At 34.5% G+C, this 26,882-nt stretch overlaps 1 protein-coding gene across 1 annotated transcript in view; it reads left to right on the top strand.

Moving 5' to 3' along the window:
- The window catches only part of LOC108718600 (CUB and sushi domain-containing protein 3), a 696,593-nt gene extending 679,228 nt beyond the window's left edge, over positions 1-17,365 (top strand). The window contains exons 65-71 of the mRNA XM_041566615.1: positions 482-661; positions 2,857-2,922; positions 6,438-6,596; positions 9,145-9,257; positions 10,280-10,367; positions 14,411-14,543; positions 15,234-17,365. Coding sequence (XP_041422549.1) covers positions 482-661; positions 2,857-2,922; positions 6,438-6,596; positions 9,145-9,257; positions 10,280-10,367; positions 14,411-14,543; positions 15,234-15,393 — 899 coding nt within the window. The 3' untranslated portion in view covers positions 15,394-17,365. The remainder of the gene's footprint in view (positions 1-481; positions 662-2,856; positions 2,923-6,437; positions 6,597-9,144; positions 9,258-10,279; positions 10,368-14,410; positions 14,544-15,233) is intronic.
- The last annotated feature ends 9,517 nt before the right edge of the window (positions 17,366-26,882 follow it).

The raw sequence follows: 26,882 nt of genomic DNA, 5'->3' as shown, positions 1-26,882 counted from the left end.
ATATATATATATATATATATATATATATACATACATACACACACTTATACAAATGTGTAACACTGATTAAAATAAAATAAAAATGTAGAAGCACATTTATGTTTAATTTCAAATGTAACAAGTCAAATAGTTTTACTGTGCTAAAATATTACCTTGCTTTACTGGACTATTACATCACATAATATAGTATGGTGTTTAACTGCTTTTGTTAAACACTTTCTTGACAGTTATCACAATGTTAGTAATAGTCTTGAAAGAGTTAATAAAAGTAAATGTGCCCCTAACCTTTATTTGTTGTTATGTGTCCTTCACTTAGGAATCTATGTAGATTTCAGCAGTTAAGATGCCTTTGATGTGTGATTGTATTATTTGTTTCCTCCTAACCCCTACAGTTCTAGAGCACTGGTGTATATATAAAACTAGATTTAGTTACAGTGTCAATATCACAGTTTTGTGACATACAATTTTTTTCTCTTGACAGCACACAGCTGTAAGCAACCAGAATCTCCATTACACTCAAATGTTGTTGGAATGGATCTGCCATCTCTTGGTTATACATTGATATACAGCTGTCAGCCAGGATACATTCTCTCTGGTGGAACAGAACACAGAATATGTCAGCCAGACAATACTTGGAGTGGAAAAGTTCCAGTGTGTACAGGTATTTGTAACTGTTAACTCTTTTAGCAGGGATGCAGACCTACCTACCAGCATATACATTTAGTTTGTACTAAGGGGGTTATTTATCCAAGGTTGAATTTTAGAGCTTTGTGAGGTTTTTTTTAGACCTCGAATGAACTTGAATGAACTCACAACTCAAATGGTTTCTAATTTAAAAAAAACACTTGAACGTAAAATACTCGAATGAGTGTAGTTGGGATGAAAAACTTGAATACTTGAATTGATAGAGTTTACAGTAAAAAAAAAACCTTAAATCACTTGAATTGGTCATGTAGTCCATTAACAATGGTTCAAGAGACCTCTGCCATTGAATTCTACATGACCTTGACAGGTTTCAGATGGTGTATTTTCAGATTCAAGCTATTTACGGCCTCGGGGTAAACACATCTCAAAAAATTATTATTTTTTTACCCCCAAAAACATTAATATTTTTAGTGAAAAATACCCTCAAAAACTTGAATTTTTCATGGAAAAAGCAACTCGACCTTTGACAAATATCTCCCAAAGTATCCAACATATGACAAAGATAGATAGTTTGGCCCAGATAAGTCTTTTTTCCCATTTGTATCAATTAGGTGCATTGAACGTTAGAGTGTTTTCTGTATGTACATCAGGGATGATCTTTCTGTGACTTTCAGCTCTCCACCAATATCCAAATGACTTTGCATGACCCCCTTACGCATGTGTTAATGAGTAGCAAGATAGAGACATTTTAGGCGATGCCAGCTTTTGCCCCTTTAGTATTAAGTGCTATTGATCGAAGAGAGTAGTTAATTTACAGTAGAATTGCAATTATATGCCCAAAAATTTAGCAATAAATATGTTGCTTAGTCAAATGTAATAGGTAAAGTAGCAAAGTGCAAAAATCGTGGCATTGTGTGCCTATTTTATTTGCACCTCACTACATTTTTAGAGCCCTAACATCACATTTCAAGAACAAAACACTTAATTTTCTAACATATTTAACAGGTTATAAAGAGGAAGTTAAGTGGGAAATTATCTCAGTTCCTAAGGTTTTTTTAATTAGTGAGACACAATCTTAAGTAAATAATCAAAGTTCAAGAAAAAATGAGTGTGAATGTTTCTATTTCAGTCTACTAGAATCAATTTAAAAGGTTTCAAGAAAGCAACATAGTAGACATGTGGCTCTCACTAATTACTGAGTTAGATACTGTAGAATTTGGTAAACTTGTACACCTAGGGGCAGATTCACTAACTTCGAGTGAAGGATTCGAATGAAAAAAATTCGAATTTTGAAGTATTTTTTGGGTACTTCGACCATCGAATTGGTTAAATTCTTTTGAATTCGAACGAAATCGAACGATTCGAAGTAAAAATCGTTCGACTATTCGACCATTCGATAGTCGAAGTACTTTCCCTTTAAAAAAAACTTCGACCCCCTACTTCGGCAGATAAAACCTACCGAAGTCAATGTTAGGGGAAGGTCCCCATAGGCTTGCTAACCTTTTTTTGATCGAAGGATTTTCCTTCGATCGTTGGATTAAAATCGTTCGAATCGTTCGATTCGAAGGATTTAATCGTTCGATCGAACGAAAAATCCTGCGATCGATCGCAGGATTAGCGCTAAATCCTTCGACTTCGATATTCGAAGTCGAAGGATTTCAATTCGAGGGTCGAATTTCGAAGTATTTTTAACTTCGAAATTCGACCCTTAGTGAATCTGCCCCCTAACGTTGATCAAGTGTTGTTTGGAAATATAAAAAAATATCTTTAGGGGTTGCTATACCCTTAGGTTTTCCAGGGCATTATTCATAAGAAAGGGAAATAAAAATGGTGGCATAGATTTATGGTATCTCTGCTACTATAAGCAATGAAAAAAATTTATGAAGTTGGCTGGGGAAAAGTGTTATTTTATGACCCGGTTCAACTAGTCAAACCCCGATTAACATCATGTTCAAGCATTTCCTTTTTGCAGTGGGATTGTAAATACAATAGAAAGTGATAAGGAGCTTGTGATCAGCCTGGCAGAGAGACAATGGCTGGTTTGGCAAGGCTAAAACTGAAATAAGAGCCTAAAAATGTTTCAAAGAAGAATAACTTTCTTGTGTGTTCTGTATTACATGTAACACATAAAATAGTAATTGGCTTTAAAGTCCATTAAACAGCACTGTTAAAAATAAGCAGGAATGCATGTTTTCTTTTCTGATTCAATAGCAGGATCCAAACCACTGGAAAATAAAAGCAAGACAGTTCCTGGAACCCCAAGCCCTAAGTTAAATGGTAAGTTGGATATATACAATAAAACCTAATATACTTTACATGACATGTCTAATCAAATGCTACACATTCTTCCTAAACTACACAGATATGTATTTTACAGTTAGATATAAACATGCAAATAAAACACACTTTTGCTTAATGTGTGTATTATATAAACCTTCTGTTACCTATAATACAGTGGACTAGTCACTTTTAGACTAATGTCATGCAATCAACTGTTAGTTAAAGGGATTCCGTCATTGGTTTTAAAAAATACTTTAGTTAATAGCACTCCTCCAGTAGAATCCTACATTGAGTTAATTTTTCAAATGAGGAAACACATTTTTTAATATTTAATTTTAAAATTTGATGTGGGGTTAACTCTTTAATCCTGCACTGCAAGTTGTAGTGATATCACCCCCCCCAGTAGTTTATGAATAGAACAGGGAAGGTAACAAAATAACAGCTCCCTGACTCCTGCACTGCTCAAAATACTCCCATGCCCCACATAGTGGTAGATATGAGAATAACACTCAAAAGCTGCCCATAAACTCCAATGGGTGAAAAAATTGTTGCATGTCAAAAAAACGTTGTCACCCATAGACTACAATGCATTTAAGCAAATTTTTTAAATCAATTACAGTCAATTAAGGGGCTTAGGTAGAGGCACTGGCCTAGTCACTCGCCAGCAATATGCAATCAGAAAAATGAACGCCAATACCTTGTCTGCTACAAACGAGGCAATCCCAAACTTTATTCCATGGGCTCAAAACACTTTGCAACTATAATCGCAAATTTGTGCCATTTTGCAAATTTTCATAGAAGCAAAATGAGTCAGATTTGCCCATCACTAGTGCTGACTGAGTAGCAGATTTCTATGATAGGATATCATAAGAACTCTCATTTTCCTCTGCTGATCTATCATGTGATGCAGTTTTGGATCAATCCATACTCTGCCCAATAATAGTGTGCAGGTGGGTTAAATAAATTCATTCTTTCAACTGCCGGGTATTCACACAGTGATTGTGACAGCTGTGCATAGAATGAATCTTCTTTGGCCTTATAAAAAGACATAGATCAGCCTTGAGTTCTAAAGATTACCTGTTTACCATGCAGAGCACAGATCAGGTGACAAGGACATTGAAAGTAAACAGAATGAAAGTACAGTCTAAGCTTCAGATGTATGCTACAGGCGGGGGGTAATGTAAAAAAGTTTGAGCAAGTCACTGAAAAGACAGGAATCCAGACAGTCTTACATCAAAGGTGCTTTACATAATAGAAATGAGACTCCAAACCACTTGCAAAAGACTTGAGGACATTCTTATTATAACCAAGGACCAGATTAACTGAGCACAAGACCTGCTTTACACAAGAAAGATCTGCCTTTAATCATCATTTCTCTAAATTGAAGGCAACAGGAGAAGAAAAATAAGGGCCCATGTACTGAGACAAAGGTGGAATAATGCTACATCAACTGCATATCATAAAGCAGATAAGAGTGCACACTAAAAATTCAAAAGAAGACAAGTGCTACAGTTGCTATATTTATTTTTTCCATTGCCTACAGAAAAATAACATGTGCACATACATACCTGTACACCCACATCTGAGCAATCACTGAATAATAACATATGCATTCATGTAAATAAGTACATAATAAAACATAACATTGTACTTGATCCAATCTAAGCTATGAGGCTGAAAATCGTGAATGTTTTAATAAACTGGGAAAATAAAAAAATAAATAAAGTTGACTTCTATACAACCTCACCAGCTTTTACATGCCGAGTTTTTTCTGGTGACTACCGTGTTTTTTTTCCTTTAAAAATTTCGAACTAGTTGTGGTTTCTGAAAATATTTGCAAGTTTCTTCCGCTTACACATTTTTTTCTCTGTGGTTTTCTCGAATTGAGAAAATAAAACTAGATTTTTGATAAATCAGCCCCTTAGGGGCATATTTATCAAAGTTCCAAGGTGGAAGTTAAAAAAACTTCGAACTTCGAATTTAAAAAGACCAATCGAATGGAAGTCAAAGGTTTTTTGGGGTCGAAGTGGGCCGAATTCGTCCTACTTCGAAACGTACAATCATACATCGAATCAAAGTTTTTTTAACTTCGACCTTCGATCTCCCAAACTCCCCCAATTGCCTCCATACAGGTTGTAGGAGGTCCCCCATAGGCTAAGAGAACAAGAAAGAGAAAGAACTGACCCATGTATTTGCACCCTCCCATCAAAGCATGTCCACAAGCTCATATTTATACACCATTAAAACTTAACTTTTATTACTGATAAATAAGATAAAAAAAGTCCAGTGATAATTAAAACATGGTTAGGACCTGGGAGACTGATTAACTTGGGGTAGTGGGCTGGTGGTACGGATAAGTGGTAAATGTATGCTAGTGAAGGTCACCCCAAAAAACTCTGTTTAAACATTATTCAGTAATAAATATGGGGCTAATCGGGGTAGTAGACTACATGCAATGTTATACAGCACAAATCACCCCCTTAGAAACACATAACCCAAAGGGTCAGTGGGGCCTAAATCGTTGTTGTGTCGCTCACTTAGTTAGCACCCCCCGATGTGTACAACATTAGTATGGGTAGAGGTGCTGCTAATCGTTGGAGAGGCAGGCTTGGTAAATCCTAGAGCTTTTGTCTCTATTGGAACAACCCCGTTGTGAAGCCCTTGGTCAGCCAATCCCTTCACCCACAGCAAAACCCTCCCAATTGGTGGATATCTGCTCTGATATGAGCGTTGATATGAGCGTTTAGCCTATAGGCTAAAACAGCACTTCGGCAGCTTTTAGGTGGTGAATGATCGAAGTCGAAGTTTTAAAGAGACAGTACTTCAAAAAAATCCGACCTTCGAATATTGAAGTTTTTTCAAATTCGAATCGAAGTATGACTATTGCCTAGTCGAAGTACACAAAAAATAGCTTGAAATTCGAAGTTGAATTTTTTTTTTTTTTAGCAGATTTAAGGTATGGTAATTCAAATTACAGAATGATTCTTTATCTGGAAAATCCCAGGCCTCAAACATTCTGGATAATAGATCTTAAACCTGTACAGTGATGACTGTTGGAGATTACTGGGATTTACATAGTAAATAAATATTCAGTAAAATATGCCATAATAATAGATTATACAGATATAATCAGTGCTTAATGATGTCTTTTGTGTCAGATGATTAAACAAAACTTGTGTTGCAGGAACAAATGCATTCTATATATTTAAATAGCAGGATATTATTAGTCACGTTTCCATCATTTTCCATGATCTGTATAAAAGCATCAGATAGAGACCTTTTGTCTTTATATGGTGAGTGGCTTTTATTATCTTTATATTTACTTTTTATGATAGCAGGTATACAGTATTATCCTTGATAATAAAGTGTCTATAAAATGTTTTTTTTTCTAATGCACCTCTAAGTGTAACAGGATCAAAACACAACAATGACAGAATAACATGTTATTATTACAAACCAAACATTTATTATTTTACTGTTGCAAACATTTTTAATTTTTGCACAATTCATAGTTCCAGATGATGTATTTGCACGAAACTACATTTGGAAAGGTTTCTGCATCTTTAAAGGAAAGAACCAACAAATGAATTTTACAGTTAATAACTTCAACACCTCTACTGGAAAAGTGAATGCAACTTTAGTCATCAGCAGCACAGAGTTTCTTCTTTCAGGTAAAACATTTAATTACTATTGCTTATTTCATTTTTGTGATCAAGTAAACAGAATCACCTGACATTCACCTATAGCCATTCTAAATAGGTGTCCTTTGTATATATCTGACCAAAAGAGCACTAGAAAGAATGGTGATAAAAGCATGAAGAAGAAGGAATAAAGGGGTTTAGGCAAATAAAAAAAAAATAAAGAAAGAACTTGAATAGTACCAAATATACTATACACAATACATGTTTAAAAGATGCATTTATACATTAAATGAGCATATATTTTTTTATTAACTGACGGGGAGGTAGATTTATTAATTTTTGAAATAGAGTTTTCAAGAATTCCATTGTGAAAAATAATCATGATTTTTTTTTAGCAATCATAATTTTGTTTCTTGATTACTAGCATATTTATTTAAAAAACAAAGAAGCTTGACAGGTTTTAGCTTCCAACTGGACATTTTCCAATTTTTTTGGACAAAAAAAATATAAAATCTTAATTAGTACATCCCATAGACTAGGGGGCCGATTCACTAACTTCGAGTGAAGGATTCGAAGGTAAAAAAACCTACGAATTTCGAAGTTTTTTTTTGGCTACTTCGACCATCGAATGGGCTACTTCGACCTTTGACTACAACTACGACTTCGAATCGAAGGATTCGTAGTAAAAATCGGTCGACTATTCGACCATTCGATAGTCAAAGTACTGTCTCTTTAAAAAAACTTCGACCCCCTAGTTCGCCATCTAAAAGCTACAAAAGTCAATGTTAGCCTATGGGGAAGGTCCCCATAGGCTTGCCTAACTTTTTTTGATCGAAGGATATTCCTTCGATCGTTGGATTAAAATCCTTCGAATCGTTCGATTCGAAGGATTATATCGTTCGATCGAAGGAATTATCCTTCGATCGTTCGATCAAACTATCTGCACTAAATCCTTCGACTTCGATTTTCGAAGTCGAAGGATTTTAATTCCTAGTCGAATATCGAGGGTCAATTAACCCTCAATATTCGACCCTTAGTGAATCGGCTCCTAGATTATTATTATAAACTTCTATTAGAAAACAAATAAAATGTTTCAAAATCCCTAGAAATGTTACCCACTGCTCTCTTCTTTCCTTCTTCCTGCATAAAAACTACTGAAAAAAACAAAATCACTTGTTATACATTTGGATTTAGGGGCCAACTTTTAGGTGCCAAAGTTTTAACTTTAACCTTAAACTTAGTTTCAAAGGCCGTTCAAGTAAAATGGCAAATGTTTTTGATTAGTAAACTCTGGGTTTCCTTAAAAGGAAAGAACCAAGTAATATTAAATTGGCCCCTTAATGTCTCTTTAATAGATAAAATCTGAAATTTGAATTATTTTGAAGGACTGTATCTTAAATTAAAAAAATTGTTTAAACATAATGCCTAAAAAGCAGTACTTAGGAATCATGCAGTCTGTAGGGAATAGCTGATTGCAGTTAATGGATTTTGGTAATTTAAATATTTATGGAGCAACTGTTGGGATTGACCAGGAACTAACTGTATGTGGATGTTCTCCCATGGTAAAATACTCTATAGCATGACTCTTGGAAAATATACAGTTGTGGGTGCTGGTGGTTATCTTTTTCTAAACTGGATCATTGAAAAAATATGGATTATACTATACTTGACAGATTTTTTTTTTGCAGTTGCAATTTTTTTTACCTAGATCATATATTTATAGCATAGCAAAAAAACTTCAAACTGGAATAAATCAATTTATTAAACTTGATTTCAATCGTGTGGCCAGATTCAATTCAGTGAGAAAAAATGATCTCATGGTTTATCATGTGAAAAGACATGGACGAGATTCAATTCGACGAGAAAAATCTTTTTCCCCTAATTCAATTCCATTTTTTTTCCCATAGACTTCAGTAGAGTTTCCTTCTGAATTGAATTACATCTCAAATTGAATCTCGTCCACGATTTTCTAAGTGTTAAACCTTTTTTCTCTCTGATTTGAATCTGTCCCATTCAAAATTGTCTGTTTAAAATCCTACTGTAGCTTCAGTGTTAAAAATATACCTAGCACAAACTCATATAGAAATTAATTGGTTTTAGGTGGCTCATTTCTCAATTCACATTTTTGAGACTTTTTCTGACTGTTTAAAAACCTGGCTTCCATGTTGGAAATACACCTGACATTAACTCATATTAACTCATATATATTCACATTTTTGAAACTTTTTCTAATTTATAATTTAAAAAATCTCAAATATTATCTCACATAATTTACTGTGCAAGTGTGTCTCCAAAAAGTTTAAATAATTTAAAAAATAGACTCTGAAAAGAAAAGAATCCTCTCAACTTTGCTGATGATCTGTTTATCCTATGTGCAAAGAAATATAGAACAGAGAACTGCAAGCAAATATAACTGAAAAGAAAATAATAAAAGAGAAAAACAATACATGTGCAGTTATGTATATAAATATATTACCATTGTCTCTAATAAATTCAATCTGGCATTAATGTGTCTAGCAGTGTGATAACATGCATTCATTTATACAAAGACGAACCATAACCATTCATTTTTGTGTAGGGATTTACAAAAGTCAAGAGGCTCGCTTGATACTGCACATTTATACAGTGAAATCATCTACACAAACCAGCACAGCCAAGATGAAGGATGAGAAGTGGGCTATGGATGGATTTGTAAGTATTAACTTTTACAGTTCAAAAACATTTATCACACTCTCCACTTCCTAATATTTCTGGTTGTTAAAAGGCAAAATAATATCCTATTTATTCACTTACCTTAGAACAAATGTGACTGGGGGAAAGTAATTTGTGACAGAACTGTCTGGCTTTAGAATACCAGCACATCCAGCCTTAAAATAAAAAAGAAACTATTCTAAGCAGTGGTGGTATGAAGCAAAGATGGCAATTTTTATTTTATGTTCTAGAAAGGTATATACTGTAAATAATATATTTATACTCCATATAAATCAAGTATGATATAAACATTTGTTAACTAGCTGTGTGCATGCAAATACACTGAATCATGAAAGTATTTTAGAGCAAATATTAATTTCTCCCAAAGATATGATACATAAGTTCAGGAGCTTTGGCATATATGTATAAGTGACATGCTTGTCTACAGATTTCCAGTAACTGTGGTTATTACACATCAATATTGCAGCCTAGTCAAGATCATTATTTCTTCAGCAAATCCTACAAACAAAGCAGGCTTTATGGCACGTTATAGTTAATAATGACAGAACAATACCATTCACTACAACTGGGAAAGCAAGAAACATGTTGTTTTGTGTGCAGATAAATGTAACACTATAGATTTCTCCATATTTATTTGTATTTAAAAGATAACTCAAGACAACATAAAATCATTTGGAGTTACCGGTGGCAGCATTTGTAAAACAGTTTGTATTTTTGCTATTTTTGCCTTGGGTTTCACAGATGAGGATATGCAAACAAAGCAAAACTGTTCACAAAGTGAGACACATATTACTTTAATATTAGAGGCAAAACAATCCCATTTGGTTTAATTAATGTTTAAATTGTTTTAAGCAGACTTATGAAAAGACCACTTATCCAGAAACTCCGGGTCCTTAAAATTCTGGATAACAATTTGCACACCTGTATAGTATAAATCAGGCTATAGTTTATCAATGGCAAAAGCCTCAAGATTTGTTACTGTTTTTCTCTGTACTTTGTAGGTGTCGGCAGAATCAGATGGGGCTACTTATGTTTTTCAAGGTTCCATTCATAGCAAAGATTATGGGAACTTTGGACTGCGAAGTATAGGTAAGAAACCATTAATTGAAGGGCTCATCAATGGAAGTTACCACAATAGAAGGACTTTTTTTCAACAATTAACCACACACACTCCAGCAGAATTCTGCTCTGAAATCCATTTCTCAAAAGAGCAAACAGATTTTTTTATATTCAATTTTGAAATCTGACATGGGGCTAGACATATTGTCAATTTCCCAGCTGCCCCAAGTCATGTGACTTGTGCTCTGATAAACTTCAATCACTCTTAACTGCTGTACTGCAAGTTGGAGTGATATCAACCCCCTCCCTTTTCCCCCCCAGCAGCCAAACAAAAGAACAATGGGAAGGTAACCAGATAACAGCTCCCTAACACAAGATAACAGCTGCCTGGTAGATCTAAGAACAGCACTCAATAGTAAAAACCCATGTCCCACTGAGACACATTCAGTTACATTGAGAAGGAAAAACAGCAGCCTGCCAGAAAGCATTTCTCTCCTAAAGTGCAGACACAAGTCACATGACCAGGGGCAGCTGGGAAACTGACAAAATGTCTAGCCCCATGTCAGATTTTAAAATTGAATATAAAAAAATCTTTTTGCTCTTTTGAGAAATGGATTTCAGTGCAGAATTCTGCTAGAGCAGCACTATTAACTGATTCATTTTTTTTCCCATGACAGTATCCCTTTAAGAACATTTATGTTGTAGTAATACTAGAATGAGGCAATGCAATGAATGGCATACATTATGGTTTAGTAATCGGGTAGCATTTGCTTGTCTGCACACCATTAAAATGTGCTGCTAGAAGTCAACTCTCATAGGAAAATATTCAGCCAGTTCAGACATTAAGAACAATGGGGAATCTGTAGGTTTCCAATAGTAATTTGTTTCTGATTTGATCCAAAGACAGTTGGTTTGTCAGGAAATGAAATACTTTTGGTCAATTCATGAGAATTTGACAGCAAACAGCAAAACAATGCAATCGTATTGTTTGACCCATGTGTGGCCACCTTAAATTAGATTATGTTTCTAAATGAAGTATTGATATTGGTTTAAAAATCCAGGAATGCAAATAAACCTTTTTATTGCTACAGTTCATGTAATGCATGATTCATGAATGGCTCTTTGCCAGGTTGTGTCAGAGCTTCTGAAAGCAATCTTCCCTTCAGGAAAAAGGGAAAAAAATACCCGCTTAGTTTTATAGATTTACTGTAAACAGAAGCTTCATATTTACAATCTAATTATTCACTAGCACAATAAAAATGTCTTGCTCCCTTGTGAGCATCTGAGGAAATAAAGTAGTAAAATTGCCATTTCATTAAAAAGAGAAATTATTAAACTATAAATTGTGTGCATCTATTTCCCTCTTGGTATATACAGCACAGAGTATCAAATTCCAGCATTTGGTATCTAAAATTATTTTGGTCGTTTTTTATACAGTTTTCCCAATCTGTAGTTCCCTACAGTTATGTACATTTTTTACTAAATGATTCTGTAGTATAAATATAAGTTTTAAAATTATATGAGAATTTGTTTGAGCAAAGTTTGGAATAGTCAGGGAGTCAAAGTGTGTGGTATTATGACATAGAGAACAAGAAGGTGGGCATACACAGACAGATCACTCTGCAGCCCTTAGGGCTAATCAATATCAATCAATTCACCTCACACAGGTATCAATCAGGGAGTAGGGCATCATGTTGGATCAAAATATGAACTAAGAATGTACTGTCCTTATAAAGAGGTCAATTTTATTCCTTACTCAAGTATGCACTTAAGCATCAGTAAAGTCAGACCCTGGATCAGTTAGGCTATTGTACCTACAGGGCATTGTGCAAAGGGCAAAAAAAAGGGTGTGCCCAACCAATTCTGAAGTCCAAAACTGAGAGCAGAAACCACATTCGCCCCTACTGGGAGCAACAAGCAAGGGGTTGGTGAGCAACATGTTGCGCATGAGCCACTCGTTGGGGACCACTACCATAATGTGTAGTTTTTTAAAAAAAATTATTGATATTTTGTATTTTTATACAGAAAAATGAACAAGCAATCAGAAGTTACACATTATCAACAGCAAAGCATTGCTACAAGTGTCTTTAGGTTTCTTTGCCCCGGTATAAATGTCAAAAGATCTAGTTGATGTTCAAACAATAAGATGTGTTACCATAGTCCAGTACGCTTGAATATATGGACACGTCCAGTCCAGAGTATGTGTAACAATGTTCCTTCATTACCACAACCCCTCCACAGATTTGAGGAGGTTTTCTGTGGGAACCACTTGTGTAGGAGAGAGGAGGTATGGCACCAGCCCGTCATCTTATAAATATTGTTCTGTGTTCTCTTTTAAGGTTGGTTTTGTAGCATTTTCCAAAAGGTTGTACCACGCTGCAAGTTCAATAGGATGGCTCAATGCTTCTTCCCACTTAATTAATTTTTTTTGGGAAAAACCTCCTTTTGCAAACTATCAGGTGGCTCTCTGGTGCCAGGCCCTTTGGTCAGAGAGACACTACAAAATGTCTCCCTAATGAGTAATTTTGATGTGCAGGTTAGGGGGTGGCATTTGTTTTTAATCCACCTCAAAGCACAGTACACAGTGCAGCCAGACCCTGGATGCAAGTCCTTGATAAAGGCCCTAATGTGGTTCGAAACGTTGGATGCACAAGTTTGAAAAATAAAGACATTTTTAGTTCACTAACCAAGGAGTGCGGGTCCTCTTGAACTTTATATATATATATATATATATATATATATATATATATATATATATATATATATATATATATATATATATATATATATATATATATATATATATATATATATAAATATATATATAAATATATATATATATATATATTGTGACATGCCACTGGCCTGCACTTTTATGGGGGAATTAGTGTAGGCAGGTAGCATAGGATTTGGAGCTTAGAGACAGGGACACCAATGCTTCGGACAAAACACAGGTTTATTAAGCACTGGGCATTTCCGACAAAAGGCAACAAAACCCCAGTTCAGCAACTTCAATGTAGAATTGCATGGTACAGTTCAACAACTTTGAAACAAAAACCTTCAGGATTCTCTCCCCTCTGGTCGCTCACTAACAAAGGAAACATTCACCCTCTGGAGCCTTTGGGCTTCTCACTCAGCCCTGCTGGCTTCCCCTCCTGGGACTCAGGCTCACTAGCCTCTGCCACACTCTTGCTGGCAGCAAGACACCTTTTTCCATGCACTGTCTCTCCCAGCAGCACCACACTTCCCTCCACTCTAGGAGGTATCAGGAGAGCCCCCAGGTGTGGTAACACAGGCCTTTTACCTTTCCTAGGTGGCTCCTCTTTCAGCTGCCACATTGCTGAGAGGGAATATTAACCCTACCTGGGCTGAGTATATATATATTGGATCAGAAAGGTGTAAAATGGTGTATATAGTGCACTAAATCCTTAGTATAATCCTTAGGCCAGCTTTAATGACAGCTTACTGTAACTATTAACAGAAAAAGAACAATGAATCAATCATTTCAAATGATTTCGAGTTAGGAGATCAATGTGGCAATTCAGTGTGGAAGCAACTGAATTATTTTGCCATATATATAAAACCATATATAGAAAGGGGGATTTTTTTCTGTCTCTTTATAGGTCACTGATAAGTCGTGAACTTGCATGTCTAATTTAGTACCAGAGGGTCAGAAAAATAATATTCATAAAACAGAAAATAAGATGTAAGCTACTGACATTGCACTTGAAATAATCAGCAAAACTTTTCAGGCAAGACTCCAAGGCCATAACATATACAATGTGCAAAAATAGAATGTAAAGAAGTGGCAGAGCCCAAAAAGACTGTAATTGTTCATAATAGGTGAATGGCTTATCCTTGACTCACAATAAGAAGCTTTAGCTCGGAATTCTGAAAGCACTCCTTATAGTGTTCCCATCAAACAGCTCTATCAGAGTCATTAGGATACAGTATGTAGACGAAATGTATAACGAAATGTAAATATTAAAATCTTAATAAAATTATTTATTTATGCATCTGATTTGAATCAGTGAGTTCTTAGCTTTATCTATAAATATATGTCTTGTTTACAGGAATTAATATGACTGAGGACAACTCTGCTAATCATTCCTTTGGAACAAACAGCAGTTCTGTGGCGATAGCAATCTTGGTGCCTTTCTTCGCTCTAATATTTGCAGGATTTGGATTTTATCTATACAAACAAAGGTAACAGAACAGATATTTTTTACGGTTTGTCTGCTTCTGGAATATGTGAAACAAAAATTACTTCTGGGATTTAAAGCAGTTATCATGATGCCTCCAATTTAGCCCTATGTCAGGCAATTCGACCCACTGCACTGGTTGTCTCTGCACCAATGTGTCAGAGCAAGAGAGTTTCTGTTTGACAACATTTGCCCTCTATTTCTTGTTCATCCTGCACCCCATCAGTCAGGGAATGAAGAGGAAAGGAAGGGCTAAACTACTGCCACTGCTGTACTTATCTTGTTAGCTGCAGGTCTTGGCAATTCAAGGTGCAAGGCGGACATTGTGCAAAGTGCAAAACAACAGACTCATTTGCACACTACCTTCTTGTTCCTAAACAAACCTTTTTTTGCTTTGCCAATGTTGATGATACACATCATATTCTCAGCGTGCATATGCATATTGTTTCATTACTGATCAATATCATTGGGGAAGCTAGACAGATTTATATAAGCTGGATATAGCAGATACCAGTTGATTTGCTCACCACAATCTGACTTTATTATTATTTTAAAATTTAGTTTAGATACATTTTCTACATAGATGTTTTAATAAAGATATTCAAGTATTGTTAGTTTTGCTTCAAGTAAGTAAAAAATAAATAAAGAATTATATAATAACAATGTAATCATTTTTGTATATGTTTTTCCATAGGACTGCCCCCAAAACACAATATACGGGATGTTCTGTCCATGAAAATAATAATGGCCAAGCTGCATTTGAGAACCCAATGTATGACACCAATGCAAAGTCAGTGGAAGGAAAGGCAGTAAGATTTGATCCCAATCTGAACACTGTCTGCACAATGGTATAATGTTGGAATGCTCCTTGTCACTCAGAAGCCAGGAAACTGAGACATAAACCAGGGCACCTTTTTGGTACGCTATATACATTAAAGCACATTTTAAAGAACACATCAAGTCACACTTTCCTGAGGACGACAAGAAGAGCATATCATTTTGATTGGGATTGAAGTGATTCTCCATGGTCAAAATGGAGAGTTTTCCAGCAAATGGACTGCACTCTGTGAGTGCTTAATTACAGTTTATTTTCTTTTTTTTAAAAAGGAGATTATTCTAAACTATAAACTTATTTGCATATATTGGAGGAGCATCCACTATCAATATTTACTGTGCTTTATAAACTATATTAGAAGGTCTGGAAAAACAAAAAGATATATGATAAGAAATTGTTATACATAAATGAAGATAATGTGTTTAAATACAAAGTACAATATTTTCACATTCATTGAAGAACGAAATGCCCCTTGTCAATTGGAGTATTCCATTTTGTGTACACTTGCGGGCATGAAAATACAAAACAGACAGAGGTGTTCCTAATTTATTTATTTATTTTTATAAAATGACAGCAGCAATTCGTGAATGCAAAATAACTGTGTGAGAGGTCATTTGCACATATACATATTTTCAGTACAAAGTCACTCGAGAAAATCATGAGGTGCTCTTTAGATGTTTACTCCAATAGGAAGAACCAGTTATTGTCTTTAATGTCTTTCCCGGGTTTTATGTTATGTCTGGTTCATTGATGATATGCTTTTTTCTTTTTCCTTTGGCAATATGATTATAATAAATGGAACCTATGCTGCACCTGTTTTCTACCAATCTGCAAATATACATTTAAAATATCTTTGTAAACTTTTACAATTTGCTACACCAATGATTTTCAGCTTGCACTACCCACTGTTTGCCTCTTTCTATAATTTTAGATACTTCTGTATACTTAGGGGCAGATTCATCAAAATTTGAATTCAAATTTCTACTGTGATTTCAGTTTCTTTGTGGAAAAATTGTAAATTCATTTTTAAGTTTCCAAAACTGGAATTCTAAAAGATTCATTAAGTGCAAAAACTTGAAACCTTAAAATCGTTTTTTTTTTTAAATCTGTAGATTTCCCTGTGTGTTGTATCTTCAAAATTCAAGCTACTTTTCAATTTTAGCACTAGAAAATAATTTACAGTATGACAGTCTCATTGATGATGAAGTACAGGATGTGATTTCATTATGTTTGAGTTGGATTTTAACATTTTAAGCAATTACATTCAAGATTAGAGTTTCAAGTTTTTTCCGAATTTATTAAAAAAATTGAAAATTCTAATTAATATATAAATTCAACATTCAACATTTTTACCATGATTAAAATTGTTTGTGTGATCAAACTTGTGAATTTGAGCTGCAAGAACTTTTGAAACAAAAAAATAATTTCACTATATTTGAGTTTGTTTTTCAAATTTATAACAAATCAAAAATTTAAAAATTTAAATTTTTATAAATCTGCATTTTAATTGGTATTTCTTCTTTTGAGGGTTTGATGTATGAATGATCACTGATTGGTTCAGAAAAGAATAATATCATGACTTTTTTAAAATTATTATTTTCAAATACTCATTCACGTTATAATTTCCTTACTGCATGCACATGGCCTCCCAGTGTAGAATATGACATTTGATGACATTAAAAGTGGGTTATGAAGATGGTGTCCAGGGTATGGAATAGTTTTTTTCTTTTTATGCTTTAGTATCATACAGAAATATTTTGCTCACTTTTAGATTAAAGAATTAATCATTAATAGCAATTTGCTTATTTATTTAGACCAAAGAGGTTACTGCTGTTTTGAAGTGTTCCTTTTAGAAGCTGCACACAAATTTTAATTTTGGAAAACAGCAGCATACAAGACCTCAAATATCTAGAATTAACATGAACTTAAGTGTGGTATTACCAATTAATGTTTCATACAGTATATCATATATAGACACATCCTATATATACAATCCACATTATGTGTACCTTTAAAGAATAACTATAATGCATGTCTCATTTTCAACATTCAATTTGCTGCTTAAACAGTCATAAGGATTTTTAACAGAATAAATAGAAGCTAATTTGATATATATATATATATATATATATATATATATATATATATATATATATATATATATATATATATATATATATATATATAATTTTGAAATCTACAAATATGAATTACAAATATAGATAAAACAGAAATACCATGTTTCTATACAGGTGCATGTCAGTATTAAAATGTCTGGTTACATATGCTTGGAAATAGTCATCACTGTAAAAATGTGCCAGGTGAGCAGTTCAGATAAAATGAAGTATTTGCCCCTATAATTTTTATCCATTCAAATCTATTGTATATACAGAGGAAGTTATTTTAACATAGAGGGATGGTTAAATTCAATCATATTAAATATAGCAATTGGTATAATTATATAATGAGATTTTATTATAGAGTGGATGGTAGAAGACAATTTTTACCAAAAAATTCTGAAGGTGACTTACAGTATAAAATTGGCACCCTACATTGGATTTTTGTGTTTTAGCTTAACATATATTTTATGTACATTTGACTGGTTTTCATAAAAATGGTTTCCGAAGAAGTGTCCAAATTATTACAAAATATTAGGACATTTCTGTACCTAAAGAACAAGAAGAGACTTCATTTTGATAAATATATAAATTATATAGCTCCTTCCCATACATTTTTTAAAACTTGCAATTATTTTGAAAAATATTAAATATTTTTAAACAATTTAGAGAATACTGATTTCTACCTAGTATTTTTCTAATCAATTCTTGGTTTATTGTAGCACTTCTGTGTTCTGTGCATCATACTGTTCTTCATTCTAGGTTGTGTTGAGAACCAGGAAAGTCATTTGACTGGAGACAAGAGACTACATTAGTAGTAATTAACATTGGCCAAGTCTAGTTCAATTTAAATTTTTATGTATTGTTATTATATTGTTTCAGCAGATTTATCTGATTGCATTTGAGGGGAGAAGGGAAAATAATTGCATTTATTCATTTGGCTTGATTCTTATACTTGCAGTTTACTGAATAGATCAGAAAATTGTATTCAAATTAGCGCACCAGGTCATGCAGGACAATTTTGGTAGATCTGGCTGATAGCATTAAATGAAATTTTTTTTTAATATGATTGAGATGCAGTTTTAAATTTAAGGGGGTTGTTTATCAAAGGTCAAGTTTTAGAGGTTTGTGAAGTTGTTAATACATCGAATGAACTCACAATTCAAACATTTTCTGATTTGAGAAAAAACTTTAATCAAGTTTTTGGTGAAGAAAAACTTGAATATCTTGAATAAATCGACTGAAAAAAACCCACTGAAAAAAACCCGAACATCATGGACGCTACAAACAACTTTAAACGATTCAAGGGACCTCTGACATTTACTTCTATGTTAAATAACCTTGACAGGTTTTAGCTGGAGTATTTTTGGATTCAAGCTATTTCCAGCTTTGGGGTATAATAACATTTATAATTTTAGTTTTTACTGAATACTAACCTCAAAAACTTGAATTTTTCTGGAAAAAACAACTAAACCATTTGATAAATAACCCCATAAATGTATTTATTAGATTACATTGTGCATTTATCAATTATGGTCAGACAGTTTGAAATAAGGCAAAATTACAATTGTAATTCAATTGACAAATCACAGTCCTAATAAATGCAAGTTACAGAGTTACATAGTTACATAGTTAAATTGGGTTGAAAAAAGACAAAGTCCATCAAGTTCAACCCCTCCAAATGAAAACCCAGCATCCATACACACACCCCTCCCTACTTTTAATTAAAATTCTATATCCTCTGATTTTAGGATTTAAATTCAGCACTTCTGAAATAATAATAATATATATATATATATATATATATATATATATATATATATATATATATATATATATATATATATATATATATATATATATATATATAGTTCTAAGAGCGTCTACACTCAGATGCTAAAAAAAACCAAACCTTTTATGCAACTGGTGCACAGTCAAAACTGTTAATACAAAACTGTTGTTAGATCAGCCCACCCTGTATTAAAACGGTGTCTTTATTTTAGACTCATTGCACAACAGAATCCCAGAATATAAAGTGTCTAGGGATATCAGAATTCACCCCGGAGTTCCGTGATCATATACTGTAAATGCACAAGGCTGTAGGTTATGGAACTCTGAGGTGACTTCTAATATCATATCATATTTTACAACAGAGGGTACTTTAATTATTATAATATACAAGTTTAAGTGAGTCACATGACATTATATCAATATGCACCGATTTTAATTGGTGACATCACTAAACACTATTTCTAAGGATATAATTTACAGGATATTCATGGCTATTTTGTATTAAAATGTATATTATAAACTAAATCAACTGAATACAATACCACCATGAGTTTTTAAGGTGTTCATTTCTAGCAGACTGAGCAGCTGTCATTCTTCATTACACCTTGTTCTGAAATCAGACTTGGAAAGATTCAGAATTTATATTTGCCATTTAAATTGAACTATGCTGATACTACTGAGTAACTACTGTAGTTAACTACTGATTTTTTTACACCATGATCTTACACCTTAACATTGCCACACAGTGTGTTTACAATAAACATTAATGGCAAGCATCAAAGAGTAAACCAGAAACATGCATTCTACAGTATCTTAAATCAGGCCCCTGACAGTCATCAAGGTATACCTTACATTATATGGCATGCATGTGTTTAGTTATATCCCTTATACAGTATAAGGTGCACAGTCTTTTGAACAAACACCCCTGGGTAGAGACTAACATTTAGGCTAATCCTCTAGCCTTTGTCAAACCAGTATTACAGTCACCAGTCAACATTTCCTTTGACTTGTGATTTCCATTTCTAGACAGTAGTTGATTATTTATTAGCATTGAGTACCTGAGTACTTAATGTTGCGACACGATATAGAAACCACAACTTGATCATTGCCCTTGGGACTCTAATTTGGCAGCCAGTCATTCAGTTAATCCATTACTGAAAAATGTTGGGGTTTAATATGAGCAACAGATATTTATTAGTCTGTATTTGACCTAAAACCTGATCAGATTATATGATTATTGTTGTTATAGTAATTATGATTAAGTACTTATAAAATAACAACCTATGGCATGACACTATACATCAGATTCTGTATTTCTGTTTATAGTTCACAGAAATATAATAAAAAAAATTAATTGATCACTATATTAACATGATGAAAGAGTGCTTAAATACTACCATAAAGGAGACCCAGCATAGCCACAAAAATAACTATATTGAATGTTATATAAATCTGCTTAGTCCAACATATATTTTTTTTGTACAATCAAATAATTTCAAATTGTCCAAAGCTGATAGTAGTTATTTGTCATGTCAAAATTATTTAAGAAGAAGGTATCAGTTAGTAAAATCTATGTTATAATAATCGAAGTTCATTAAGCAATTAGGCTGCTAAACAAAATTTCTGAATTGCTTGCTACACAAATAAAATGTTAGTGTAACTTTTTGCTGGCACACCCTTTGAAGGCAGGACCACATTCCAGTATACACATGGTGCCTATCTGCTGAGAGGATGATTAAGAAAATCTGAGGCCACCTGTGGCATTATTTGAGAGATAGGAAAACCTTATACTTAATTGTGCAGTACCCCCATCTGATGAGTTCCAAGGGTTACACCTTGGGCATTTTCACTATGAGATAAAACAGTTACTGATAGATATTGCAGCAACTGTAAACTTTGTATAGAAAAGGTAAAACTGAAATAGGCATCTAAAATAATTAAAACAATATTTGCATATAGGGACATATGGAGTCTATTGGGCTAACTAGCAAAGCAAAGACTAGTTGACTAAATAAGGGAACTTACCAACAGGTGTTAACCCATATGTTGTGGTGACTTTTTTACACGTTCCACCAAACAGGATGCATGTGTAAATTTAGGCCATTTTTTACAATTTTTCCTGTGCCAAAGCATCATTTTGAAAACATCATTAATTTCACCTTTATTTAACTCAGCAACAGATTAGCAAATGGATCCCATTCTTTTTAATTGTCTGTGTACCAATGGCACCATGCTGAACTACAGAAATAAGGTGAAATGCAGAGTCACAGCTACGTTTTGTTATTTAGCTTGGTGCTGTTGGTACAGGGATAATTGAAAAGAATGCATAAAATAGACACCACATAGAAATGCATTAATAAAGGCTTGTTTAAAAGGACCCTGCCACAGTCTCTACAAACTACTCCAGATGGCACCTTTAAGTTTTGCCACAAAGTTCCTTTCCAACATCTCTTATACCTGTTATTTATATTAATTAATTATATTACCTATCACATCTCTCTGCATATAAGCTGCTGCTCCTATGTAGAAAAGTGCAGACACAAAATTTGTTCTAACTCAAGGGTCACACAATTGCTATTTTACCAGTATCACTCCAATGACAGCTGACTCATAGGTATGTTGTCAGGGAGATCATGGGCAGCTTTGCAGTGCTGACTGGTTGTGGTTACCTTCTGAAAGAGGTACTGTATTTGCCATGAGGTAATCAAAGGTAACCGGGGACTTGTTTTTTCTGGTGGTAAAGAGGCTTTAAGTTCGAGCTAGTTCCTTTCCATGGGCATAAAAATACTAATCAAACCAGATTGTGTGGGAGAATAATTGCAAAATAGAAAAATATGCATGCAGGATAGGTGATAGGAAACTTACTAGATCATTTCAATTCAGTGTAAAGAGATTAACTTTATGACATGCAGACTGGATATTGTGTTGAAATATTTGTCCTGGGTAAACTGGATACTATGCTGATAATTTGACCAGTGTAGGGTAATTTAATGTCTGAAGTACATTTTACAGATAGTAGGAGTTTGGACACAGTAACTAGTTGCAAATTATTAGATATTTTATGACATCTGTTTACTAAACCATGGTAAATTTTTGTGCACTAAAACTCGAATAAATTATAGCAAAATATGCTATCACTAGTTTACTAAATGGCAAGAAATATAAACTTGTGAATATTTGCCACTTATCACATTCACTGAGATTAATGCAACATAATGACTTAGCTCCAAGTTTACTATTCAGCAAAATGGCCCAAAGACCAAAATGTTGCCATACTATTCACTATAATTTATTGCAATCTTTGAAGTGGCAGTTAAATGCCAGAAAATCTTCAGGGGCAGGAAATAGCTCATAATTAACGACTATTTACCCATCATTACTTCCTGTTCCTGTTTAGTGATGGGCGAATTTATTCAACAGTTTTTTTTGCGAATTTGCGGCGAATTTGCGCGATTCGCCGCCAGCGAATAAATTCACGAAACGCCCGCGAAAATTAGCCCAAATCAAAAATGATATGCTGGTGCCATGTTGCGAATTTTTCGCCGTTTTGCGAATTTCGAGAATTTTTCGGCGAACCGAAACATCGCAAATTCGCCCATCACTATTCCTGTTGCCTTTGATAACAGGGGAATCAGAAGCACTGTGTAGAATTTTCTGGAGTTTACTTTTTTCAGCTTCTGCAATAGCTTTATCAGCTCCACGCAGAATTCAGGGTAAGAAAATCACAACAGAGGAGGGAGAGGGAATGCCCTAGGCTTGTAAATTTATGATTCTATTGACAGGGGGTTCACTTTCATTGTGATTGGCTAGATTTAACTGCATTTATATGATGCAAACAGATTGGTTGGTAAAACTTGTTTATGATTTATATGATTCTATTGGCAGGAAGTTAGGCTTGTGATTGGATGGATTGAACTGTGGATTTATATGATGCGTGCATGTTTGACAGGGTAAAATGTGTTTATTATGTTGATTATGGTATCTTCACAATTACTCAATAACGTTTATCACTTTTAAAGATGCATAGCTGGCCATAAATGTGTCAGTATGCCATAATAAACATTCCAAAATGCCATAAACACCATAAAACAAGATTATTTGACAGCATAAATATTCACAAACGTATTTTTCACCAGAAAATTTGAAACTCTGTGAAATTAACGCTAACATAAGCTGGTACGTTAGCGTAGTTAACACCAATGATCCCAATGATTTCTAAGCGCATTGCCATTAAATAAACTTTGTCATGGCGAATATGCAGCGGATATTTGCAGCGATAACTAATGGAAAAAGATGGACGCATTTACCGTGGTTAAGTAAACGGATGCCTTCATTTAAAAACAGATATTGACACACCCATACCAAAGAAGGGGCATTGTGCTGTACAAACAGATTAGAAGGCACTGTACTTTTATTTCTAAGATGAGATTCCATTTAAAACTGCAGCCAAGTCATTTTAAAGTCAGCTTATTTTTTTTCACTTAAAAAAATGTATACAAAACTGTGCAAAATGTATAAAAAGGGATAATTTTATGATGAATATTTTGGTTGTGTGTGACCTATCTCTGTATAAATTGCTCTAAAAAAGTGATGAGTGCCTACCAAAATATTTTTTTGCACATTTGCTGCTCAGATTTCCAAAATATTGTGTTGCAATGTTTTCCAATCTCTCCGAGCACCTGTTTCTTAACACTTACTTTAACTACCCGCTATTTATTTGTTGTTAGAATGATTGCAATAACTATGATTCTTCAAAGTTAAAAGGAAAAGTATTCAAAATCTTCTTTAAAAAATAAAAAAGGCAAAAAAATGTTCCTTCAGCTTCTGGCTACTCCTCTTATATCAATGCATACACTTTTGTAAAGAAATATATTTTTATGGAAAATATTTGTAAAAGTATGATGTAAATTTTCAGTGCAATGTAAACAAATAAAATTGATAATTGATTTTGAAGCGTTCTTATTTGCATTTTCAAAATGTAGGTTAAACAATTTAAGTTCATCATATCAGAATAACAATTTTTAAAAAATATTTTGCATTATGCTGATCAATTCCAACAAATTCATAGAACTCTCATTTACACAGCATTATAATATTCCTCTTTTATATCTTGTTAGCCTTGGAACCTCTGTTTCAGAGCAATGGGAATATTGTCATCACTAATGAAAAAAAAACTAAAAAAACCCAAAGGTGAACTGTACATGGTACTGTAAATAAGTAAGACAGTGATTTTTCCCCTTAACACAGAAAAATTACAGAGCAATATTATCAATTATTATGCACACAGAATACTATTTTTATATAAATAAATTCATGTTGTCCAAGCATTCTCCACATTCAATTAAAGAAGATAAAATATGTTGAATGGAAGTGTACACAATATCACATCATTTGAATGCAGGTAAAGTCACTCATCAGTAACTGTTATGTCATACTGTATCTTGTTATTTATTTAATGAAAAACTGAAATGACCAAAAAACTGATTTAACTAAGGCTTTATCTTGTGGGATACCATTATATAATTAATATGACTAGAAAAGTTAGGAATTTAAACTTTGATACTGCCAATGAATGAAAAGAAAACTTATTTTAAAGGCAAGGGTTGTCAAGCAAGATGTCCAATCCAGTTGCACAATCCAGTGTTAAGAGAAACTGGCTGGGTATGATAAGGCTTCTGGTGAGTTTGGAGCAAGCAGACTTGGATAGTAGTTGAGGATAAATCACATGGCAGTATTTTATAAGTGGGACCTGTTGACTTGGGGCATTATGGGTCCTTTCCTGGGTGCTTCAGAGCCTGGTAGTCAGGTAAGGTTGCAGCTAGGTTGGTGATACAGTTGGACAATCAGGTTTTACCACACAGTATGGTTTCTTCTTCTCTGATGGTGTCAGAAAATTAGGTAGCACAATTAAGGGCCAGGCTGTCACTGTGCCCTGGGAATTCCCCTGGGGCTGGTACAGCTAAAGCTGAAACTGTTAAGGATCAGGTTTCTCTTTGGCAGGAAATTAAGGACCACATGGTCTTCAAACGAAGCGGCATCTACAAAGATGTTTTCAGCTTTGGTTGCTAAAAGGCAGGTAAAATTCTACTTGACTTGTACTACTTATTTACTTACTGCTTAGTCCCCCTAAATTAATTGTAGATGTTAATAATAACTATCATAAAGAGAATTACAAGGAAGAATAAGCTACCATAAGAACAGCTTGAGGATTGACTTGGGACTTGGCTACATGACGTTTGCATTCATGCCAACATTTTGGGTGAAAAGCACTCTGGATTCTGCTTGTCTTGTTTCTGTTATGTATAAGAAATTTAAACAAAAAATTACATAATTGTCACGGTCGGCACCCTACACCAGAACAGATGCCAAGCACCCTGGTCTCGGCTCGACTTCACCAGTTAAGTGACCGCCTTTGGCCTCGGGAGGAGCCCTCGGCGTACTCAGATGCCACCTGGACTTAACGAGAGGTGCAAGGCATAAGTTCTGGCAGGCAATGGGGCACGACTGTTTTACAAGAATGCTGGAAGATAGGAAGCCACCAGGAACAGGCAGGCCGGGCCAGCACAAGCAGTTAGAATAGTCAGACAGGCCAGAATCAGGATTAGAGATCGTAGAATAGTCGACGAACAGTGAAGGTCTCAGGATTGGAGAGAACAACGTAGTTTCAGGCAGGCAAGATCAGGATTGGAGAGGTCAGAATAGTAGCAGGCAGGCAAGGGTCAAACACAGTAGATCAAGTCAGGAATCACAATAAACTCCCAGGAACATGCTAATTGAACCTAACAACAGGCAAGGTCCTGTTATCTAAATGGGCTTTATATACCTTTGAATTTCGCGCCAATTGCGCGCTGGCGTGATGACGCCAGCACGACTGCGCCTTTAAATAACGAGCGTGCGCGCGGCGCGCGCCTTAGAGGAAGCCGGCACAGGAGAAGGAAGTAGCACAACGGGCGTCCATGCCGAGGACACGGCGTGGACCCCGCTGCCGCTAGACCACCAGGGTAAGTTCCTTACAATAATTTCTAGGAGGAGCAGTTGGCCTCTCCTGATTGATTTTCCTAGGAACTGTGGCAATGTTTCCAGGTATAATTAGTCAAAAGCTTTTTGTAGTAGTACTGTAAATTTACAGTGCAAATCCCGTTACAGTGCATATCACCTGTATATGAAATGTACCTTAAGAAAACCAGGGTAGTACTAAGTCATTCACCATCTTTCACACTCTAAGGGAAGGTACTTAAATGCTGGTATTAGTAAACCTCTGCATTATGCAGTACACTTTGGTGAATCTTAAGGAACCTAGGGAGTCCTAATTGTGAAGACTGAAATAAAATTTGTCACAGCTTTAGTTTGGCAGTTTTTGAACATGTCCGTTCATGTTCATGTATTTGGTGAATCCACAGTCTGGTGAGTTTAACCACTGGACTGCCACTTGCCCACAGTTTCAGTGTAACTCATTGTGTCTTCCGAATCTTGTGTCGAGTTATTGTGGCTGATACCCCCTGTTTGGCAGCAGTTGGCATATTGTGTAAAGTTAGATCCCAGTAGTTAAAAATAAATTGGCAGTTGTTTTCTTCCCAATGAATGCCTGTGAATATTTATC

This window comes from Xenopus laevis, chromosome 6L (genome assembly GCF_017654675.1).
Source record: "Xenopus laevis strain J_2021 chromosome 6L, Xenopus_laevis_v10.1, whole genome shotgun sequence".
NCBI lineage: Eukaryota > Metazoa > Chordata > Amphibia > Anura > Pipidae > Xenopus > Xenopus laevis.
This window is presented reverse-complemented; position numbering and strand designations above follow the sequence as displayed.